Genomic DNA, 22,010 nt, shown 5'->3' with positions numbered 1-22,010 from the left:
CCCAAGACCAGGGACTTGTACTTAAGAAAACGTGTTAAATTTTGGTTAACACAAAGATACACAGGACAAACTAGGTGTGTTACATGTTAATAAGGGTGGCATATCTAAATAAGAGAAGCTAGGAGAGCTGTTCTCTAACTTCTCCATCAGACGTGCCATTTGAAGATAATGCAATGAGACGGCTGGGGCCATTTGGAGCACTGATGCGTCTCTTCTCCACCGAGACTTGACTTACATGGGAACAAAGCCAACCCGACAGCCTGTAAATCGCTCTGCTCAGCTCCTGCTCATGAGAGGAGAGAGACCGAGAGAGAGAGAGAGAGAGAGAGAGAGAGAGAGGTCCACTTTTAGACGATGACACAAATCTATAGATATATGACTTTATCATGACAGCCCTGTAATAGATGATTCCACTGAGACATCACATGTAAATGATAGATCAATTTAAACCTTAAACTTATATTTGCGTATGAAGTTTAAATAAGTAAACCGAACACTAAAGAAGCTTTGCTTTTCTATCTGTCATTGTCGAGAGAGAAAGCCAGAGCTCTGACTGTGCATATTATATTGCCAGGATTTGTAGCACTGCATTCAGCCTGAGTTGAGACAATAACAAACTCAACCGTGGCTCCCAAGCTGTGGCACAGCTGAAGCTAAGGCCTTTTGGGCCATATGGATCAAATGAAATGGACTGGAGGGGATAATCCTTCTGCTGTCCCCTATAAACAAAACCAACGCACCACCGCTAATGTGGCTGCACCCATTTGCATCTCATTGGTCCAAGCCTCAGAATCAACAACAACAACATCTGCGAAAAATGCTCCTCTCTGTTGTACAGGCTGTTCTTTGTAGAGATGTTTTCAGACTTGGTTCGAAAGTGAGAAAGCCCGACATGGTTACTAGCAGTTATTGGCTTCAGTTCAGGCTTAATTCAGCCAGATATATGATACATTACAGTTAGTTCTATTCTTTGAATTTTATTGAACAAACAACATTCCAAGAGCACTATAAGGGGACGTTGATGCAGAATGTGTTTTTACATTCCACCATGCTGTTTTTGCATTGTTTTTCTGTGTAAAAATGCACAAACAATTTGTTCAAAAACACTTGATTCATTCAAAAACAGAAAGCTGAGTAAGTCAAGCAACCATTTACTTAACTGATTTGTTTAATAAGAGATTTCATTTCAAAACTAAACAAGTCAGTCATTCATTCAAACGATTTTGTTCAAAAACTTGGTTTCATTCAGGAACGAAAAGCTGAGTAAAGTCCCGTTCACACCAAGAACGATAACTATAAAGATAAAGATATTATCTCCACACCAGTGAACGATATCGTCGGTTTATTCTAATTGCACGCTCATCTGCCGCTTTAAATTCTCGAGCTCGTTATAGCAGGATGGATTCTGATCGGGTGTCAATGTTTATATCGTTCATCAGCTGGAAAAAATCGGTCTGAAGTGATTCCAACGGTATCGTTTCTGTGTGCCTTAATCATTATAGTTGTGGTGTGGACTCTGCTATTCTTTAATATTGAGAACGATTTTTAGAACTATATCTTTATCGTTATCTTTATAGTTATTGTCCTTGGTGTGAAATAGCAGAGTCACTGAATCATTCATTCAAACGATTTATTCAAAAACGTGGTTTCATTTAGGAATGAAACAAATGAGTGAGTCATGCAATCGTTTACTTAACTGATTGGTTCATTAACACTGATTCATTTAAATGAACTAAACAAGTGAGTCACTGAATCACTGATTCGAAGAATTCATTCAGGAATGAAAACATCATGTGTGTTGCTCAGGATCACATCTGCATTGGCTTAGTTTAGAGTTCTTTTCATTGGTGGAGCAAAAAATAAGGGCATTATTGACTAAAATGTAAAATACTCAATATTAACTTCTTGGTTATTTAACTGCTGTATAAAAGTTGGACAGCTGAAATGTTCTGCAGTGCAGCCCTGTGAAAATGTATGTTTTAAGAGGTTTAGCTTTAATTTTAATAGCAATGCATTTAATAAAACCGCAGAGTCACACTCTGCAGTTTTGGATGTCTGGGGAGCAGCCCTTAAACGGCTCTGTAGTGTCAAACGGTGCCAGAGTATGATGGAGAGCCCTACAATGCTCCAGCCTTTTCTGCCAGCACTTTTTGAAGATTTCTAGACATTCAAGAGTTTGCACAAAACAAATGGCCACTTACCCCTCTCCCCCAGGCCCTTCTGACAGCGTGGTGTGTAATCAATGTTCAGTGTTGACCTTTCTAAGGCCATTCATCCACATAAATGCCACAATGGAAAACTGATGGAGATAACCCCCCCCCCCCCAAAACGCAAGACCGAGTGTTGCGTTTTGGCCCATCTCACAAATTTTAATGATAGTGGACAGTTGTGGGATTGAGTGATGGAAGGTTCCTGGCCTCTGAGAAGGGGAGACAAGGTAAGCAAATACAGAGAAAATTCTTCCAAATCAATGACGAAATCATCTGTGCTTTGTGTTACTAATTTTCCTCTAGATTGAACTGACATTTGCATTTATTAACATACAAATAATTATTACTGTAACACTATATCATATTCATACATCTAATATATTTAAATATTAATACTAAAGTATGAGTGTATGTATAAGTGTATAATACAAAACTAATATTCTGAAGATTTTTCTCATAAATCAGTGTCATTATGGTTATGATTGGTCTTTTATTTTTATGTTTAGTTTTGATATTGAGCAAAACAAAAAGGTGTATTTCCATTCTATATGAAAAATAAACACCAACTGTGTTTTATCTGGAACCTCTAGTTTCCTCAATTTATTAGCTATGGAGTTGCATTGCCACCCTGTGGTTATTTTATAAAGATATCAAATAATTACCTGAGCCAAAAAGTGGGCCCAGTAGGACAAACAAAAAAGTTAAAACAGAGGAAATTGCGCTCTGTAATCTATTTCTGATTCTGCAAAAATAATATGAATCGGAAACCTAAATAGGCCTAAGTATATTATTAAAATAGACAGTTATTAAGCCTGATCATGAGTGATTTAAACTGAATGATTTAATTTTTATCTAGGAATGTATTCATTATGGTGACTTACTGTAGTACAAGATCAGACTCAAAAGAAGGAGCAAACAGATAAAAATTAACCACTTTTTTCAAGCATTGCCTGAGGAAGAAAACGTGAGCCAAAGCAACAACACACAGGAAAGCTCCCACAGAGTTTGTTATTCCGTTCTGCCCCCTGCTGGTGAGAACTCAGGTCCTTTCCTCCTCAGTGATGTGTATTTATTGCTAACCCCGAGAAATTCTATAACCTGCAAAACCACCACATCCGCCAGCTCTGCAGAATTAAGGCATGTGTCACGTGAGCTTGAGTCTAATCTGAAAGATCTTGAAAGATGAAATCAAGAACAACTTAGAGTGGCCTTTTCTAAATGACAGAGTTGCCTTAGTAACATTATTTTGTGTTGTAACACAAATGTATCACCTCATAATCCATTAAGAATTATGTTGCACAGGGTTTCTGTGCTACCAGTGCCGCTACAATAAAGCATGTTTTCAAGCAACCTTTTGTAACCTGGTGTGTGTTATGGAAGAAGCACACGATGCAGGTCACCATCAACGAATGTATTATTGTTAAAGGAAGATGCAACAAAACGATAGAAAGTACAATGTGTTTCTCCAGCATATACACATGAGTGCTTAGGGCAGTTATACCCTTCTCCTCTGCACTTACTGTATACCTACTTGGAGGAAACCCTGAATCACAGTCTTAAAGGGACAAACACCCAGACCATTACACTTTGCAAACTCTTCATTACGAGCTCTTACGAGTCTATAGAAGTGAAGGTATGTCTCAACAGGTAAAAGTAGGCTACTTTAAATACCATATTGAGAATACTTTTAACTTTAAGTTTAGCTTACCTGTCGAGAAGAAACTCTGCAAGTTCGTCGTATCGATTGAAACCCTAACATTCCATCAAATGCCTCCATCTTGTAAAAGAAAAACTGCTAGTGTTTATACTTATTTTACACCGTTGTCTGTCTCTGTGTTATTTGGCAAGTCTTCAATTTTTGCCTTGCACTTTCCTAATCTAAATGTATTTTTCCACTCCGGCTGGTTCAGCCTGCTACAGTAGCCACGCTCCAAACACTCGCAGACAGGTAGGACATCCAATGATTAAAAAAAAATACATAAAAGTTATTTTTAAAAGGGCAGAATGTTGACTGGTACAGTATTGGGAAGTCCATTAACTGGTACAAAAAGGGTCACACTCACTGATCTATATATAATGATATAATAATAATAATATAATGTTCTCTATTATAGATCAGTGGTCACACTACACAGTTCACATTCATACCTCAGTGGATGTTTGCTCTTTATTCAAGCCTTGAAAATCGTTGGAAGAGGACAGGAGTGGAGGTGCGCCTTGCCAGAATTGGCATTTCAGCCATTGTCCACAAGATACTTTAAGGGGAGGTACTTCAAGCAGAGCATAGTATTGGCTGGGAAAGGAGTGGACATACTGGGAATCTGGGCAATGCCATCAGTTCTGCTCTCAACAAGCAGTCTGACCATCTGGAAGGTGCCTTGTTCTGGCTGCCACCAGAACTGACCTGAAAAAGTACAGGTCGGGGTCAACACCCACCTTCAAGGGCATACAGAAAGCTTCTGTCTTACTATTACTGACAGCATTATCACTGACAACATTATGTAAATGTATTTATTTGGTAAAAGGGATATATTTATTTACTATTTTTCTGTAAGAGAGGCCATTTGCAAATGTAATGTGTCTGGCTTCTGGTCTCATCCGCTTCCAGATATTTTTAGCTGTATAAAACAGCACGTTTTGCTGCTTGATATTGCAAACTGGTGTTTCTTACCACATTATTTTACTGTATTATCTTAATTATGAACACACATGTCTGTAATGCAAACAGTTTTAGTGTTTACTGCACTTCGTTATTCTTCTCGTTATTTCTCTACAGCGGCTAATGAACCAGAAGTCTCGCACATGAACAGAAAAGAGCTTACTTCCGCATTGAAATAAGGTGGATATATTTTGCAGTATTACTTATTTATTATCCTCTTTAGTCTTTAAAAACACTATGGGCCAATCTGACAGCTGGTACGTTGCAGTTTGCAACTTGAGTTATGCATATTGAGGTTTAACTATATAACTAATTACAGTATTTATAATTAAAAATGCGGCGTTATTCAGTTAAATAGTTTGTGTTACGGAACAGGAAGAAAAAGCTGTAACTTAAAAACCTACATGTGTTCAAAACGTCTCAACTTTGAGATGAGAGAAGTGCAATAATAGTACTGTGAATTCCGATAATAATGGCACGTTTATAAAAAGACTGTTCAACCTCACCTAGAAAAGAAAATCTGTCATTATTTGTGCACATAAGAACCAGCAGTGTTTGGTGTCAATGATGTGAAATCAGTTATTAAAGCAGCATGAACTGTTTTAACTTGTAATTTAATATCATGTTTTAAATAATACACTCTTAAAAATAAAGGTGCTTCACGATGCCATAGAAGAACCTTTTTGTCTAAATGGTTCCATAAAGAACCTTTAACATCTGAAGAACCTTTCTGTTTCACAAAAGGTTCTTTGTGGCGAAAGAAGGTTCTTCAGATTATAAAAACGCAAGAAAGAGATGGTTCTTTAAAGAACCTTTGACTGAATGGTTCTTTGTGGAACCAAAAATGGTTCTTCTATGGCATCGCTTGAAGAACCTTTTGAAGCACCTTTATTTTTAAGAGTGTAGTTGACTGTTGCGTAGGCCTACTTCATAATTTTTTGCCTCTTGTTTGTCTCCCTGCACATGGGGCAACATACATGAATCATAAGATCAGCAGTACTAGATATCCAAACCCACATTTTGCCCAGAAAGGCAGAATAAATGAAACTCAAATAGTTAACACTTTATTGGTAGATTGATACTGATGAGTAACTGGTTGGACGTTGTTCAAACATAAGAATTGTCACTGTAACTTAAAGCACTGACTGAATCAGGGAAATTCATTCCAAGAAAGTAATCTTTGAGTATTGGTTTGCGTTCCAATTAAACAAACCATCAAAATACTAGAAGAACATTTTACATCTAAGAAAATAAGTAAAAGTAAAAATACAAAACTATACACATAAGCATTAAGTATATTTCTTAATACTTTTAAAGTGCCCCTATTATGCCATTTCCAATATTGCCTTTCATGCAGTGTGTAATGCAGCTGTATGTGAATGTAAACGATCTGCAAAGTTGTAAAGATGAAAGTGCACGATAAATAAAGTTATTGTCTCCCAAAATAAAGAATCGACTCTGTACAGCCTAGACGAGTCATTAGTAAATCGAATCCTACTTCCGTGACGGCTACACGTCACGGGGTAACACATTTGCATAATGCGCCCTATGTTCTACATTGGCCGGCCGCAAACACGGCATTCTACTGACGACTGCTTCTCTAATCTCGGGGAGTTCAACGCAGATTCACAAAATGCTTGCTGTTGAAAGATGGATCAGTATCCTGTTTATTTGGACCAGCTGCTCCACTCGATCACAACCTGTAAGTATGATAAATAATAGATGTTTATATTTTCTATAGAGTGTTCAAAATACAGAACTATTGAAATAGGCGTATAGTTTCCAACACGCGCTGTACACCGTAGTCCAATCACAACAGACTAGGCCATCTGACCAATCAGAGCAGAGTGGGCTCACTGAAAGGAGGGGTTTAGAGAAACTGAATCTTTGAACTGCTTCGAATGAATCGTTTGAGAATCGCTGGAAATTGAGGTGATATTAAATGTATATTTTGAGAAAACAAGCGTTTTTTGACAATCCTATTGTAGGAGACTCCCAAAACAATATTAGGAACTGTAAAATTGGCATAATAGGGGCACTTTAATACATTTCTACTACATTGCAAAAAAATAACAGTTACTGTTTTCTGTCACCCTGTGTCATTTTTGGCTTTTATGACATAAAAAAAAGCATATACAGACAAAATAAAGTATGTACCTACTAAATCTATCCAATACATGTTCTCTAAATTCTGTTTATGCCTGATAATTACATATAAACATTTATGGCATTTTATTAAACTATTAAGCAGTACATATGTGCAAATACTGACTCAGAACAAAAGCCATTTATTCCATAATTTTAGCTCAGTGCAAGTACTGCAAACAGATGAATATGATTTTCTAATGGCATTGTTCTCTCTGTGTTTACTAAGAGTCAACATTCAAAATCAGGCTTAAAAATCTTGCTCTCGTTCTTGATGATTTAGGAATTTGATCAGCCTTGGAGGAACTGGAAGCCTGTTAATTTTCTTCAGTCTCTTGATCCCGAGCAGATTGCGGATTTTCAGTCTGCAGAGCTGCATGAGTGGGCGTGGAGGCACTGCAATCAGAACCAGCAAATGAATACACAGGTGACTGAAATAATTTGCATATATGAATAATTTAAGCAAAAGGTATGGGAGCACATACTCGCTTTCTCTTTGATGCACTGCCACTCGTGGTAACTGTCCAGATGTTCAGTGAGTCGTGCACAGAGTTTCACATGCCCAACATAGTCAAGCAGAACGTCTATAATCGGTCCTGCCCAGCGGGAGTAGTTTTCGGTGGAGATCACCTCACAGAACTAGTAAAAAGTGGTGTAAAATGTGGCAATATACACAATATACAATTCAGAAAAAAATATTACATTGTATGTAGAATTGATGATTGATTCACGCACCTGAACACAGGCCTTTTCTACAACTTCATCTGGATCATATCTCTGATTACGCCTAGTCTTTATAGGTGGATGAAGATTGCTGCCATAAACGCAATTGAAACATGACAAGGCATCACAGCCATTATCCATTAGATACTTCAGTATGGTCAGATACTTCATGCAGAACATAACACTTGCTGGAAAGGTAGTTGGATGAGTTGGGATGTAGGCATTGACATTAGCACCATGTTCCACCAGCAAAGTCACTGTCTGGATGCAACCCTGCCTCAAGGCCACCAGGAGCGGGTTGAACGTGTCCAGGTTTGGATTAGCACCAGCCTTCAGGAGCATGGTGGTAGCATCGATATTGTTGTTCATGACGGCAAAGTATAGAGCTGTGCTGCGCCGATCTTCATACATCATAGAACGATCCTCAGACAACATGGCATTGACGTCAAATTCGGCCTCAATTAGGAATTCAACAATATAGTTTCTGTTGCGCTCTGCTGCTAAATGGAGGGGACTGATACCTGTACGTCTCACTCTGGCCTTGCTTGTGGCTGGGATCAGCATGGATATGATACTGAAAATTAGAAGTTGTGTGTTCTTGAGTGTTATCGTGCTAGTGTACACTAAAATACTCTTGAATGTCAGGTTAGAATTTGACTCTGTTAGGGTGAAATGACCATTATGAGATGGAAAAATTATTCCATAAGAAGACTAATAATATATATAAAAACCTTTGAAAAACTTTTGTAGTGATTAGCAATAAAATGATAGAGGAACAGTTCTAGGGTTGGGAACCGAAATTTTTTGTATAAAAAAAAGTATGGAAGAGAAGGAGTTTGCTAGGGGCCAGTGATGCAGAACAAGTTTTTGCATTTCGAAGCACTGCATTTTCCTTGTTTTTCTATGTAAACATGTTTGACCACTGCGCTCATGTTTTTTCAGCGTCTCGCGCATGACACTGCATTCTAAAAAAATGCAGTGCTCAAGTTAAATAAAAGAAAAACACCTCTACTGAATCTACAATGCAAAACAGAAAGCGCAAATAGAGTAATTTGATTTCCGAACAAATAATTCATATGAGTTCACTCTTTCTAGTGAATCAAAAACAGCGTAGTGTAGTCCAATTCCTAAATAAATGGGTTTTATGAGTTGCTTCTTTTTCGTGAATCAGAAACAAAATATGTATTCCGATTCCCTCTAATAAATGTAATAAATCAAACTTATACAGCTTACAACTAACTGTAAATGACTGTAGTCACTGACTGGTTGTTTTTTATATGACAGTGTGTAGTTAAAGATACAGTACACCTTAAGCGTAGTCAGTTTTGTTTTGTTGTTTTTTTTTTATTTATTTTTGGCATTTATTAGGATAGGACAGTATTTAGACAGGAAGCGAAGTGGGACACAGAAAGGGGGGACGGGATCGGGAAAGGTCCGTGAGCTTGTTGTTCAGCACTATATGTCAATGCGCTTCCTACGAGGCTATTGGCGCCGACTACTCAGTTTTTTTAACAGTTAAACACACCTAATGCAATAATTGTAATAAATATTTATTGCTTAAAAATACTGAAATAAATTTTAATGGAGCTGTTAAGGAATTTAAATAGTTAAAAGGAACCGGAAGCCAGGATCATCAAATTCTTTACGATTCCCATCCCTAAACATGTCATGCTATCAAGAATTACTCTGTGGGATGATTAGTTTTACTGTTAGGTGAGAAAAGACCCTACACACAATAAACTAGAAGAGTTATAACATATGTGTCAGAAGAAAGAGCACTTATCTGAAATGGTATTTTGCAAATGAAACCACTTACTCCTACTTGAGTTAGCTTGAGTTAAGGTTACAGGTTACAGGATTAGCACCCTCTTGCCACAGCACTGCTCTAAAGCACCCATTGAGACTTACTTAGTTGCCCTGACATTTTTGTGGGTACACCCGAAAGTGAGGAGGTCTTTGCTGAAAATTAATGCAAGATTATGAGATGTACTAAACCTAAACTCTTAACAACCAATGGCCTTCGCATATAAATAAACTGTGACCCGAGAAAATTCCTCCCAAAGCAAATTAATTAATTCATACAAATTTCTTATTAAGTGAATTCTGAATTGATACCTGTCATTGCCACGCTGGGCAGCAATATGAATTGGCAACAGTCCTGTTTTGCCTGGCTTGTTGGCGTCTGCATTTTGAGACAGAAGAAACTCTACAATGTTCTCATGACCATTTTTACAGGCCTCATACAGCGCTGTGGCTCCATCTGCAGCCTGGCTGTTGAGATCTGCACCTGAATGAGGTGAGATGCATTACATGTCAGATGCATTTCATCACAAAGCAGCAATGGAAGAGAAACAAAAATAATGTTACCATTTTTTAAAAGCATGCGAAGTGCATCCACTTTTCCACTTTGGGCAGCCACAAAGATAGGAGTGATTCCGTACATGTTGGGCATGCTGACTTTGGCTCCAGCTTTTATCAGCATCTCACAGATTTCCACATTGTTCCTGCACACACTCTCATGGAGAGCTGTCCAGCCTTGAATACAGTTCTTATTGACAGAGGCGCCGTAATTCAGTAACATGGCAACCATCGCTGGGTTCTCCTTCTCACAAGCTACAGATATGTATAGAAATGCTAACATTTTCCATAACACCACTGAACAAAAAATATATATTTTTTAAGAATTGATGTTTTTAATAAAATGATGTGGCTCTAGACTGGTAATCCAGGATTTTAAACTTCAAAATAGATAGATAGATAGATAGATAGATAGATAGATAGATAGATAGATAGATAGATAGGTAGATAGATAGATAGATAGATAGATAGATAGATAGATAGATAGATAGATAGATAGATAGATAGATAGATAGATAGATATCTATCAGGTTATATATAGATATATAGATAGATAGATAGATAGATAGATAGATAGATAGATAGATAGATAGATAGATAGATAGATAGATAGATAATTATATACTTACTAATATGATATTACCTTTGTAAAGGGGAGTCTCCTTCTCTTTATTGGCAATATCAGGATCAGCTCCTTTCTCCAGAAGGCGCTCCACACATGCAAGATGTTCCCTGGTCACAGCTATCATTAAAGCCGTCTGCTCTTTTAAAGTGCGCTGGTTGATCATCCCAGGTTGAGCTATGAGAATAGTGTTCATGATCAAAGCCAGAACAATCTGATAGAGCTTGGCTAAATAAAGTTCAATGGAGTAATTGTCAAATGAGTGCACTCTACCTCTCAGGATAATTTTAATACATTGATCTTGTCCATAATATGCTGCCTCGTGCAAAGGAATCCATCCATCTTTATTTGGTTTAAGGAGGTTGCACCCAGGTTGCTTAACCAACAGTCTCACTGATCCCACATCTCCTTCTGAAATTGCCTTAACAATAGGCTCAAGCTCCCTAAAGAAGAAACTGCTTTCACTTTTATGCATTTAGCGTCACAGATGAGATGTTCATTACCCCTCTCATATTCATAAATGTTAAAACACATAACATATTACCATTCAAAAGTTTTAGGTCTTATGCATCACAACTTTTTTCAACGTTGATAATAAGAAATGTTTCTTGAGAAGCACATCAGCATATTAGAATGATTTCTGAAGGATCATGTGACATTTTATGATTTCAGCTTTGCCATCACAGGAATTAATTCTATTTTAAAATATGAACAGTCCTTTTAAATTTGAATAATATTTCACAATATTACTATTTTACTGTATTTAAAAAAAAATAAATGCAGCCTTAGTGAGTATGATTTTTTATTTTTTTTTTTGGAAAAAATCTTTTCACTTTTCTTACATATATGCTTACTAATGAGCACACATTGTCATGTAATTGTGCAATCACTCACTCTTCAGGCTCAGGGGCGACTTGCATACTTCCATCGTATTTTCGGTAGGCCACCATTCGCTTGCCATAACCAGTCACAAAGTGACTTACTGAAATCACATCCTGTAGATTTATTGTTTCTCTTTGGACAAAAAAGAAAAGAGTTGATATGAGTTAAATTAATGTTGCATTAGATCTTTAGCTATTGCACAATCACTGGGCTGCCACGGAAAGGGGATGGGATCATTTTCAGAATTGGTATTTCTTTTAACCTACAGTATTTTGAAAATTAAATTACCTATGTGTTAAGTTTGCAATTAAACAAAAATCTACCACTGGAAGATTTGTTTTAATGTCAGATTTCAGGGGAAATTTAAACAAGTGGATTGGGGCACAGCAAAGGATAGGGTCTCTATTTTTATGCATGGTGGCATGTGAACTTGAACTATGCTTGCTGCAATGTTGGCTTCTGAATGAAGAGGAACAGGTGTGAAGCAGCTGTGTCAGTCATCAGAGAAGATGCAGTAGGCATCTGTAATTGATATTGTGACCCTCGTGAGATGAATCATCAAAACATGACAGGAAATTTGATGTGGCAATAAACTGACCTCTATGTTTTACATGCAGTCTTAATTTCCTGTTTTGCATAAATAATATAAAATAAATATCTATTTAAAAGAAAAATTTTGCTTGCTGTATAAGTTTGAAAATAAACATGTTTAATATCTATTAAAAGATAGGTCAGTGGGAGTATGATTTACTAAGCACTGGTTATTTTTATACTCACAGTGAGAGTTTGATTTATGACGGCACCTCATTTCAGTTTGAATGAAGCCCATCAAACTGTACCTGGGTGGATTGGCTGGACACGCAGCTGGTTCTGTCTGCTGCTGGGGATGATGTGATGGTGGAGCTCGGCGTGGGCCTGCTGGCCTGTTTAGAACAACAGGGGTCTTTGAGTTTTCAGTGCCTGGCTCAGAGTTCTGGGCATCAGCAATGCTTCGCTCGATTGCCAGCTGCATGAGCTCATCATCAGACAGGTTGCTATAGAGACTGTAGTCAGCAAATTCCAGGTTGGAGTCTGTGGCACCCGGCATGGACACACGGGCGGCTGCCATGATGGATCCTGAGACAATCAAAACATTCATTACTTAATTAAACTACTGGACTAACATCTGTTTGCTTGCATACTTATCACAGAAAACTGTTACTGGAAATTTCATTAGCTTGCTTGATTAGGACAGACAACTAAATTATTTAATGGTAAATCTGACAGATTTTTGATGTAATATCTTTGAAAAAAAGTGTCATATGCCCGAGACTTTTTTTGAATAATAATACAGTTAAACAAGTAATTTTGTAAAATATATTTACAATTTAAAATAACTTTTTTCTATTAAAATGTAATCAGTTCTTCAGTCTCACTCTAGTATACAGCATGTGTATATATATATATATATATATATATATATATATATAGGAAGAGTTTATTTGCAAAAACAGATAACTCAGTTTTTAAAAATTTTCAAAAATCATGTTTTTTATTATATCATCATGTTTTGATTGTGCTTTGTGTTAGTTAGCTGTTTTTTTAGTTATTTTTTTTAACTTAATCAAAATAACCCAACTGCAATTTGATTGAGATTAATTGGTTAGAAAATATTTACATGTAAATATTTATATAATTTAATATATAAACAAAATTTTTCTTAAATATATACATGCGTGTCTATTTATATATACATAATTAATATACACAGTACACACACATTATGTAAACAAATACTTTTATTTTGAATGCGATTAATCGCGATTAATCATTTGACAGCACTAATATATATATACACACACACACATACGTGTATATATATATACACACAGTGCATTCAGAAAGTATTCAGACCCCCTTCACTTTTTTCAATTTTGTTGTTTCAGCCTGAATTGTTTAAATTAATTTTTTCTCATTAATCTATACTTCGTACGTACAGTGAAAACAGAATCTTTGAAATGTCTGTACATTTCATTAAAAAGAAATATCACATTTACATAATTACTCAAACCCTTTACTCAGTAGGTGAAGCACCTTTGGCAGCAATTACAGCCTCAAGTCTTTTTAACATATACTGTACATACCTGTCTTTTGTATATACAGTATATTTACAGTGCATTCAGAAAGTATTCAGACTCCCTTCACATTTTCAATTTATTTATGTTGCTATCTGATACTACAACTGTTTAAATTATTTTTTTTCTATTAATCTACACTCCGTGCCTCATTATGACAAAGTGAAAACAGAATTTTAGAAGTCTCTGTAAATGTATTAAAAAGAAAATCTGAAATATCACATTTACATAAGTATTCAGACCTTTTACTCAGTACTTAGTTGAAGCACCTTTGGCAGCAATTACAGCCTCAAGTCTTTTTGGGTATGACACAACAAGCTTTGCACACACGGATTGGGGGATTTTCTGCCATTCTTCTTTGCAAATCCTCTCAAGCTCGGTCAGGTTGGATGGGGACCGTCGGTGGACAGCCATTTTCAGGCCTCTCCAGAGATGTTCGATAGTCTTAAAGTCAGGGCTCTGGCTGGGCTACTCTAGGACATTCACAGTTGTCCCTAAGCCACTCCTGTGTTGCCTTGGCTGTGTGCTTAGGGTAATTGTCTTGTTGGAAGGTGTACCTTCGGCCCAGTCTGAGGTCCTGAGTGCTGTAGAACAGGTTTTCATTGAGGATATCTCTGTATTTTGCTCCATTCAGCTTTCCCTCAACCCTGACCAGTCTCCCAGTCCCTGCTGCTGAAAAACACCCCACAGCATGAGACTTCTCTCAGCATACTTTACTTTTGGGATGGTACTCTGTAGGTGATGAGCAGAGCTGGTTTCCTTCAAACATGATGCTTAGAATTGAGGTTCATCAGACCAGATAGTCTTTTCTCAGAGTCTGAGGGTCCTTTAGGTGCTGTTTTGCAAATTCCATGTGTGTTTTCATGTGTCTTCATTGAGGAGAGGATTGAGTTTGGCCACACTGCCATAAAGCCTAGATCGGTGGAGTGTTGCAGTGATGCTTGTCCTTAGGTTTCTCCCATCTGCATATATGATCATGGCGCTCAACTAGAGTGACCATCAGGTTCTTGGTCACCAGTCTACACAATTCCTTTTTTACGGGCCTCATACAGCACTGTGGCTCCATCTGTAATCTTCTCCATCAATTGTTCAGTTTGACTGGGCGATCAGCTCTTGGAAGAGTCCTGGTTGTACCAAACTTCTTCCATTTGAGAAATATGGAAGCCACTGTTCTCTTGGGAACCTTCAGTGCAGCAAATTTTTTGTAGCCTTCCCCAGATCTGTGCCTCGATACAATCCGGTCTCTGAGCTCTGCACGCAGTTCCTTTGACCTCATGGCTTGGTTTTCACTCTGATATGCATTGTCAGCTGTGAGGCCTTTTATAGAGAGGTGTGTGCCTTTCCAAATCATGTATATATACACCCTAGTGAAAAATAAATATACTAAAATGTATTTGAAATACATCTATTTCATGCTAAGTATACTACAAACACATTTACATATTTATGTGCTTAATAAAAATACCCTGCAATTGTACTTTTGGTATACCTTATTTTACTTAATTATACTTTAGTTACACTTTAAATATCTTGCATTTAAAGGGTTAGTTCACCCTAACATGAAAAATTCTGTCATTAATTACTCACCCTCATGTCGTTCCAAACCCGTAAGACCTTCGTTCATCTTCGGAACACAAATTAAGATATTTTTGATGAAATTTGAGAGCTCTCTGACCCTCCATAGACAGCAAGGATATTACCACGATCAACGTACAGAAATGTAGCAAGGGCATCGGTAAAATAGTCCATGTGACATCAGGGGTTCAACCATAATTTTACAAAGCTACGAGAATACTTTTTGTGTGCAAAGACAACAATAATAACATAATTTTTTCAGCAATTCTTCTTCCCGAGTTACTGTAATTTTCCGCCATTCGCCATTTTGGAGAGTACCCCAGAATGTAATCAACGTAATTTGATGATTACGTTGACTACGTTCTGTGGTACTCTCCAAAATGGTGGAAGACAGTAACTCAGGGAGAAGGACTGTTGAATAAATTATGTTATTATTGTAAGTTTAATTATAATTTTTATACCAGTAAGCCTTGAGTGATATGTCAGTAAATATGTCAATAGTCTTTAACTGTACTTTGTATGAAATAAATGTATTTTAAATATAGAATATAAACAATATTGTACAAATACATTTTAATTTTTTGTTTTAAATGTGGTGTGTGTGTGTTTTCAAGCCTCATTGAGAAAAGGTTGCAATAAAATGCAAAAAATAACTGAAGAGTCAGTCACAGGAAATTTATAATTTATAAGTTTGTATATACAGACATTTACCCTTAAAGGGATAGTTCACCAGAACTAAAAACTCTGTCATCATGTATTAACATCATTCACTTTAAATTAATTCATGTTGTTTTAGACGAGAATAATTGCACCACAAAATAAGATATTTTAAAGAATGTTGGTAACCATTGACTTCCATTGTATGGACAGAAAAATAAAACCCAAGCAAACAAAAAACCCCCACGACATTTCTCAAAATATATTTTTATAGAAGAAAGTGGTTTGGAACGACATGAGGGTGAGTAAATGATGACAGAATTTTAATTTTTGAGTGAATGATCCCTTTAAGTATTTTTAGCATAAAAAATCAATCGTACAATTAAAACTTTTTAAATAGCAGGTAAATGTGCATTTAAAATAAAAGATAATTTTATTAAACCAAAGAGTGTGACTCATTACCATTGCTAAAAAAATATGATCCTTCTCAGCATTTTTACAATATTAATGCACCAAAGTATACTGCACCTTCATCCAAAACACACAAACACAAGCCAGAACAAACACCAAAAAACAAGCTACTTACCACTTCAAAATGTTTTCCTTTTCCTTTTCCCTTCTTTAACTACGTGTCAGATTTCCAAACAGGAAAGGTTGTTTTGTTTATCCCAATGTCTAGTGGTACACTTGACACTTGCTTGCACTGGGACCTGTTTAGCTCTCTGCAAAGAGAGGCCTTTAACTGTCACCCCACACCCAACTGTTTAGAGTGCATTCTGAGTACACGTGATACGCAGTATGCCAAGATCAACCTCTTAGCTATTGCTGTTCTTGAAGGGTTGCAGACCTGGTGTAGATCATATAAAAAAATCTTTGGGCTCTAATGCAATGAATTGTGCTTCCAGAAATATATTAGCTGAAAATACCCAATACAGATGATTTCTCGATTGAAGTGGATTTATAAAGATGCATCTGTAAATAATAGTTGGGCTTCCCTTCATATATTGGCTTTGTTAAGTGAAGCCGTTTGTGCCTAACTGGGTTAAATTGTTTGGCTGTTTTTGTTGTGTCAGGTTACAGGTGTGTCAAGGCTACGAGACAAACAGGACATAGAATAGCATTGTGTGAATACCTTATTCCTTATTTTTAGATGAAGCTGTTAAGTTAAGGTCAAGTGGACATATCAAGGTTATAAACTCATTTCGTACTTTGTTTGGGCTGATGTAACGGTGAGCCCCTTTTAGATGTCATTGTGTATAATGGATGAATAATTTGACAAAGGTTATCAAATAAGCAAGAGGGTTGTGTAACACACTAGGTTAGTCTGCAGATTTGCACTTTTGCATTTGTGTGACCTTGTTTCATTATAAGGTCTTCCAAGGGTCAGAAAGAAGACACCTCCGTGTTTGTACAGACACCAGTGGCATTTTAATGTTCTGACTATTAACTATCTTGATTCTGCTTGACATTCGTAAACAATTTTGTCAAGTCAAGTCAAGTCACCATTATTTATATAGCGCTTTTAACAATACAGATTATGTCAAAGCAGCTTTACAGTATTAAATAGGAAGATAGTGTCAATAATGCAAAATGACAATAGTAAACACTAAATTTTCAGTTAAAGGCCGTTCATCATTGAATTCAGTGATGTCATCATCCAGCTTAGTTCAGTTTAAATAGTATCTGCATAATCAAGTCGACGATATCACTGGAAAATAAGTGTCCCCAACTAAACAAGCCAGAGGCGACAGCGGCAAGGAACCAAAACTCAATCGGTGACAGAATGGAGAAAAAAACCTTGGGAGAAACCAGGCTCAGTCGGGGGGCCAGTTCTCCTCTGGCCAGACGAAACCAGCAGTTCAATTCCAGGCTGCAGCAAAGTCACATTGTGCAGAGGACTCATCTGGTTCCTGTGGTCTTATCCCGGTGGCCGTCTAGGAGACAAGGTCTCTTGGGATCTGTCTCTTGGGCTCATCTAGTTCTTCTGGTCTCCACTGACATTCAGGGCTGTCGAGGTCATCTCTAGGTGCTGATCCACCATCTGGGCTGGATACGTATTGGATCCGGGTGACTGCAGTGACCATATGATCTGGATACAGACTGGATCTGGTGGCTACGGTGACCTCGGAATAAGAAAGAAACAGACTAATATTAGCGTAGATGCCATTCTTCTAACGATGTAACAAGTACATATGGGAAGTGTTCCCGGTTCCGGTTGACCTAATTAATGCCACCTAACAATCCTTTAATGGATTTGAATATTAGAAATGTGTTAGTGTGTTATGTGTAAGCCAGGTTAAAGAGATGGGTCTTTAATCTAGATTTAAATTGACAGAGTGTGTCTGCAATGGTAGGTAGATTATTCCAGAGTTTGGGCGTTAAATAGGAAAAGGATCTGCCGCCCGCAGTTGATTTTGAAAGGTATTATCAAATTGCCAGAGTTTTGAGAACGCAGTGGACGTGGAGGACTATAATGCAATAAGAGCTTGTTCAAATACTGAGGTGCTAAACCATTCAGGGCTTTTTAAGTAATTAGCAAGATTTTAAAATCTATATAATGTTTAATAGGGAGCCAGTGCAGTATTCACAGAATCGGGCTAATATGGTCATACTTCCTGGTTCTAGTAAGAACTCTAGCTGCTGCATTTTGGACTAGTTGGAGTTTGTTTGTTAAGCGTGCAGAACAACCACCCAATAAAGCATTAAAATAATCTAACCTTGAGGTCATGAGCCGTATGAATTAACGTTTCTGCATTTGACATTGAGAGCATATGCCGTAATTTAAATATATTTTTGAGATGGAAAAATTCAGTTTTACAAATGCTAAAAACGTGGCTTTCAAACAAAAGATTGCTATCAAATAGCACAGCTAGGTTCCTAACTGATGACGAAGAATTGACAGAGCAGCCATCAAGTGTTAGACAGTGTTCTAGGTTATTACATATGGAGGTTTTAGATCCAATAATTAACACTTCTGTTTTTTCAGAATAATTTTTTTCAGAATTAATAATAGTCAGAATAGGATCTATGACTTCTGGAAGCACCTCTTTTACGAGCTTAGATGGAATAGGGTCTAACATACATGTTGTTGGTTTAGATGATTTAACAAGTTTATACAATTCTTCCTCTCCTATAGTTGAGAATGAGTGGAATTGTTCCTCAGGGTATCTATAGCGCATCTGATGCGATACTGTGGCTGACAGCTGCATGGTTACAATTTTATCTCTAATAGTATCGATCTTGGAAGTAAAGTAGTTCATAAAGTCATTACTCCTGTGCTGTTGGGAAATGTCAAAACCTGTTGATGCTTTATTTTTCATTAATTTAGCCACTTTCTTGAATAAATACCTGGGGTTGTGTTTGTTTTCTTCTAAAAGAGACAAAAAGTAATCAGATCTAGCAGTTTTTAATGCTTTTCTGTAAGATAAGATAGATAATGTTGCTTGTTTAGCACTAGCGGTTATAATTGCATAATTAATGTTTAAAATTATTTATTATTTAAATGGCCAGTATTTGATTAATAAAAAAAATAATTTAATTTACAGAGATAGTTCACCCAAAAATTAAAATTCTGTCATTAATTACACACCCTCAATTCGTTCCAAACTGGTAAGGCCTTCGTTCATCTTTGGAACACAAATTAAGATATTTTTTATGAAATCCGAGAGCTTTTTGACCCTCCATAGAAAGCAATGCAACTGAAATTTTCAAGGCCCAGAAAGGTAGTAATGCATCATGGTACTCTCGTGAACACATGTTGAGGACTGACATGGAAGAGAAGAAATTGTTGAATAAAGTTGTTATTTTTGTTTTCTTTGCTGTCATTAATTACACACCCTCAATTCGTTCCAAACTGGTAAGGCCTTCGTTCATCTTTGGAACACAAATTAAGATATTTTTTATGAAATCCGAGAGCTTTTTGACCCTCCATAGAAAGCAATGCAACTGAAATTTTCAAGGCCCAGAAAGGTAGTAATGCATCATGGTACTCTCGTGAACACATGTTGAGGACTGACATGGAAGAGAAGAAATTGTTGAATAAAGTTGTTATTTTTGTTTTCTTTGCGCACAAAAAGTATTCTTGTAGCTTTATACATTTTGTCACATTAACTGTTTTAACGATGTCCTTACTACCTTTCTGGGCCTTGAACGTGCCAGTTGCATTGCTGGTCAGAAGGTCAGAAAGCCCTCGGATTTCTTCAAAAATATTTTAATTTGAAGATGAACGAAGGTCTTATGGGTTTGGAACGACATGAGCATGAGTAATTAATGACAGAATTTTCATTTTTGGGTGAACTATCCCTTTAACTCTATATTTATTTATTTATTATTTATTTTTAAAAGGACAAGATTAAAGGTTCAGAGCAACAATGGTAGCAAAGGTTATATTTACATATGTTTGGCTTATTGGCTAAGTATAGAGTTTATCTAAACCGCAGTTAGCTTTATGCACATAATTTAGTAGTATGAGATTCTAATGATTTATGTTCAGAATTATATTAGATGTGTCCTTAAGAGATGTAAATGTACACTGATCATAAGACTTGTGACTTTCTGGTGGCCAATGAGCAGTTTTACATTTTACCTCTAAAGGCCAATTCTTACGGTGGCCGAGAAGTGCAAAACAAATCACAATTCTGAAAACAAAATAACAAATTACAAACGCAAACGCAAGTCTAAAAAACATAATAACAATTCAGAAAACACAACAACAATTCAGAAAACATTATAACAAGTCAGAAAACACAATGACAAATTCGAAAACAAAATAACAAGTCAGAAAACACAATGACAAGTCCAAAAACAAAATAACAATTCAGAAAACACAAAGACAAATCAGACAAACAGGAAGAGGTAGGTATAGTTTGAGACAGCGCCATTGGTTTGGGATTACTCACCGCTGACTGGACGAGACATCTGTCAATCAACGTATACAGGAAGAACCAGCCGAAGAACAGCAGAGTCGTGGTAGAAAGTTCGGAGAGGGTATTAAAGTAGCTCAGTTTAAATGTATTGTATGAATTGCCCTTACTATGGAATAAAAAACACTTAGTGCAAATAGCCCGCCTTTGTTGGCAGAGGCTATGTACAGTAATTCCGCCCTGCAATGTGTGATTGGGCTAGTCAACACTTTAAAGGGTGGAATTACTGTACATAGCCTCTGCCAACAAGGTGGGCTATTTGCACTAAGTGTTTTTTTATTCCATAGTAAGGGCATTTCATACAATACATTTAAACTGAGCTACTTTAATACCATCTCCGAACTTTCTACCACGACTCTGCTGTTCTTCGGCTGGTTCTTCCTGTATACGTTGTTTGACAGATGTCTCGTCCAGTCAGCGGTGAGTAATCCCAAACCAATGGCACTGTCTCAAACTATACCTACCTCTTCCAGTTTATCTGATTTGTCATTGTGTTTTCTGACTTGTTATAATGTTTTCTGAATTGTTATTTTGTTTTTTAGACTTGCATTTGTAATTTGTTATTTTGTTTTCAGAATTGTGATTTCTTTTGCACTTCTCGGCCACCGTACCAATTCACACTGCACCCACAGATGCCGACAAATGGCAAGAGAAACGTTCGTTGGATTTTGTCTGATAAGTGTTTTACGCCTGTCAGCATCTGCTAACATTGGTCAGCACTTGTTTTCAATGACTGAACATGTTGAATCAGTGTTTGTTGGGTCTTGGATGTCTGAGAAGTGACACATTGGTCTGCGTCTGTCGACGCAGTGTGAACTGGCCTGAAGTTTTACTGCAGCTGGTTTACTTTACCCTGTTGCTTATTTGAGGTTTATAAAAACTGTGATTCTGATGACCAGCTCAAACTCCTCTGTCATACAGCAAGACACCAAACTTAAACAAAAATGTGGAGATGCAAGAGTTTTATTTCACTGCATGTTCACAGAGACAGTCTCAAACTAATAGAAAACACCACAAATTTGCAGTAATACTACAGGAGTTACACAAATAACAAAACTTATAGTCACATTATAAAAAGCCTTAGTGTGCTAGTACATATAGTTATGCACCTATGTAAATAAAATTATATATTGCAAAACTGAA

The 22,010-nt window shown here is 36.8% G+C and overlaps 1 protein-coding gene across 2 annotated transcripts; it reads right to left on the bottom strand.

The window, feature by feature from the left end:
• Positions 1-6,884: 6,884 nt before the first annotated feature.
• Positions 6,885-16,654, bottom strand: LOC107583790 (ankyrin repeat and SOCS box protein 2-like). Of its 2 annotated transcripts, XM_016270110.1 has the most exons (11): positions 16,532-16,654; positions 12,439-12,715; positions 11,612-11,731; positions 10,991-11,160; positions 10,739-10,894; positions 10,105-10,350; positions 9,853-10,024; positions 9,646-9,696; positions 7,750-8,311; positions 7,500-7,653; positions 6,885-7,410 (listed from the first exon to the last, which is right to left on the bottom strand). In XM_016270110.1, the coding sequence occupies exons 2-11, from the start codon at positions 12,705-12,707 to the stop codon at positions 7,265-7,267; spliced, it is 2,046 nt and encodes a 681-aa protein (XP_016125596.1). In that variant the 5' UTR covers positions 12,708-12,715; positions 16,532-16,654; the 3' UTR covers positions 6,885-7,264. The 2 variants fall into 2 exon arrangements, with proteins under 2 accessions (XP_016125596.1, XP_016125605.1); XM_016270119.1 differs by lacking the exon at positions 9,646-9,696.
• Between the last annotated feature and the right edge of the window lie 5,356 nt (positions 16,655-22,010).

The sequence above is a fragment of the Sinocyclocheilus grahami genome, unplaced genomic scaffold (genome assembly GCF_001515645.1).
Source record: "Sinocyclocheilus grahami isolate Dianchi unplaced genomic scaffold, SAMN03320097.WGS_v1.1 scaffold5.1, whole genome shotgun sequence".
Taxonomy (NCBI): Eukaryota; Metazoa; Chordata; class Actinopteri; order Cypriniformes; family Cyprinidae; genus Sinocyclocheilus; species Sinocyclocheilus grahami.
Note: the sequence above shows the minus strand (reverse complement) of the source record. Positions and strands in the feature narration are given on the sequence as shown.

Coding starts and splice junctions, on each gene's coding strand:
- LOC107583790 (XM_016270110.1), bottom strand. CDS start 12,707: ATGGCAGCCGCCCGTGTGTCCATGCCGGGTGCCACAGACTCCAACCTG. Junction 11,732..12,438: donor TGTCCAGCCAATCCACCCAG/GTACAGTTTGAT, acceptor TTTTGTCCAAAG/AGAAACAATAAATCTACAGG. Junction 10,351..10,738: donor GGAGACTCCCCTTTACAAAG/GTAATATCATAT, acceptor ACATATCTGTAG/CTTGTGAGAAGGAGAACCCA.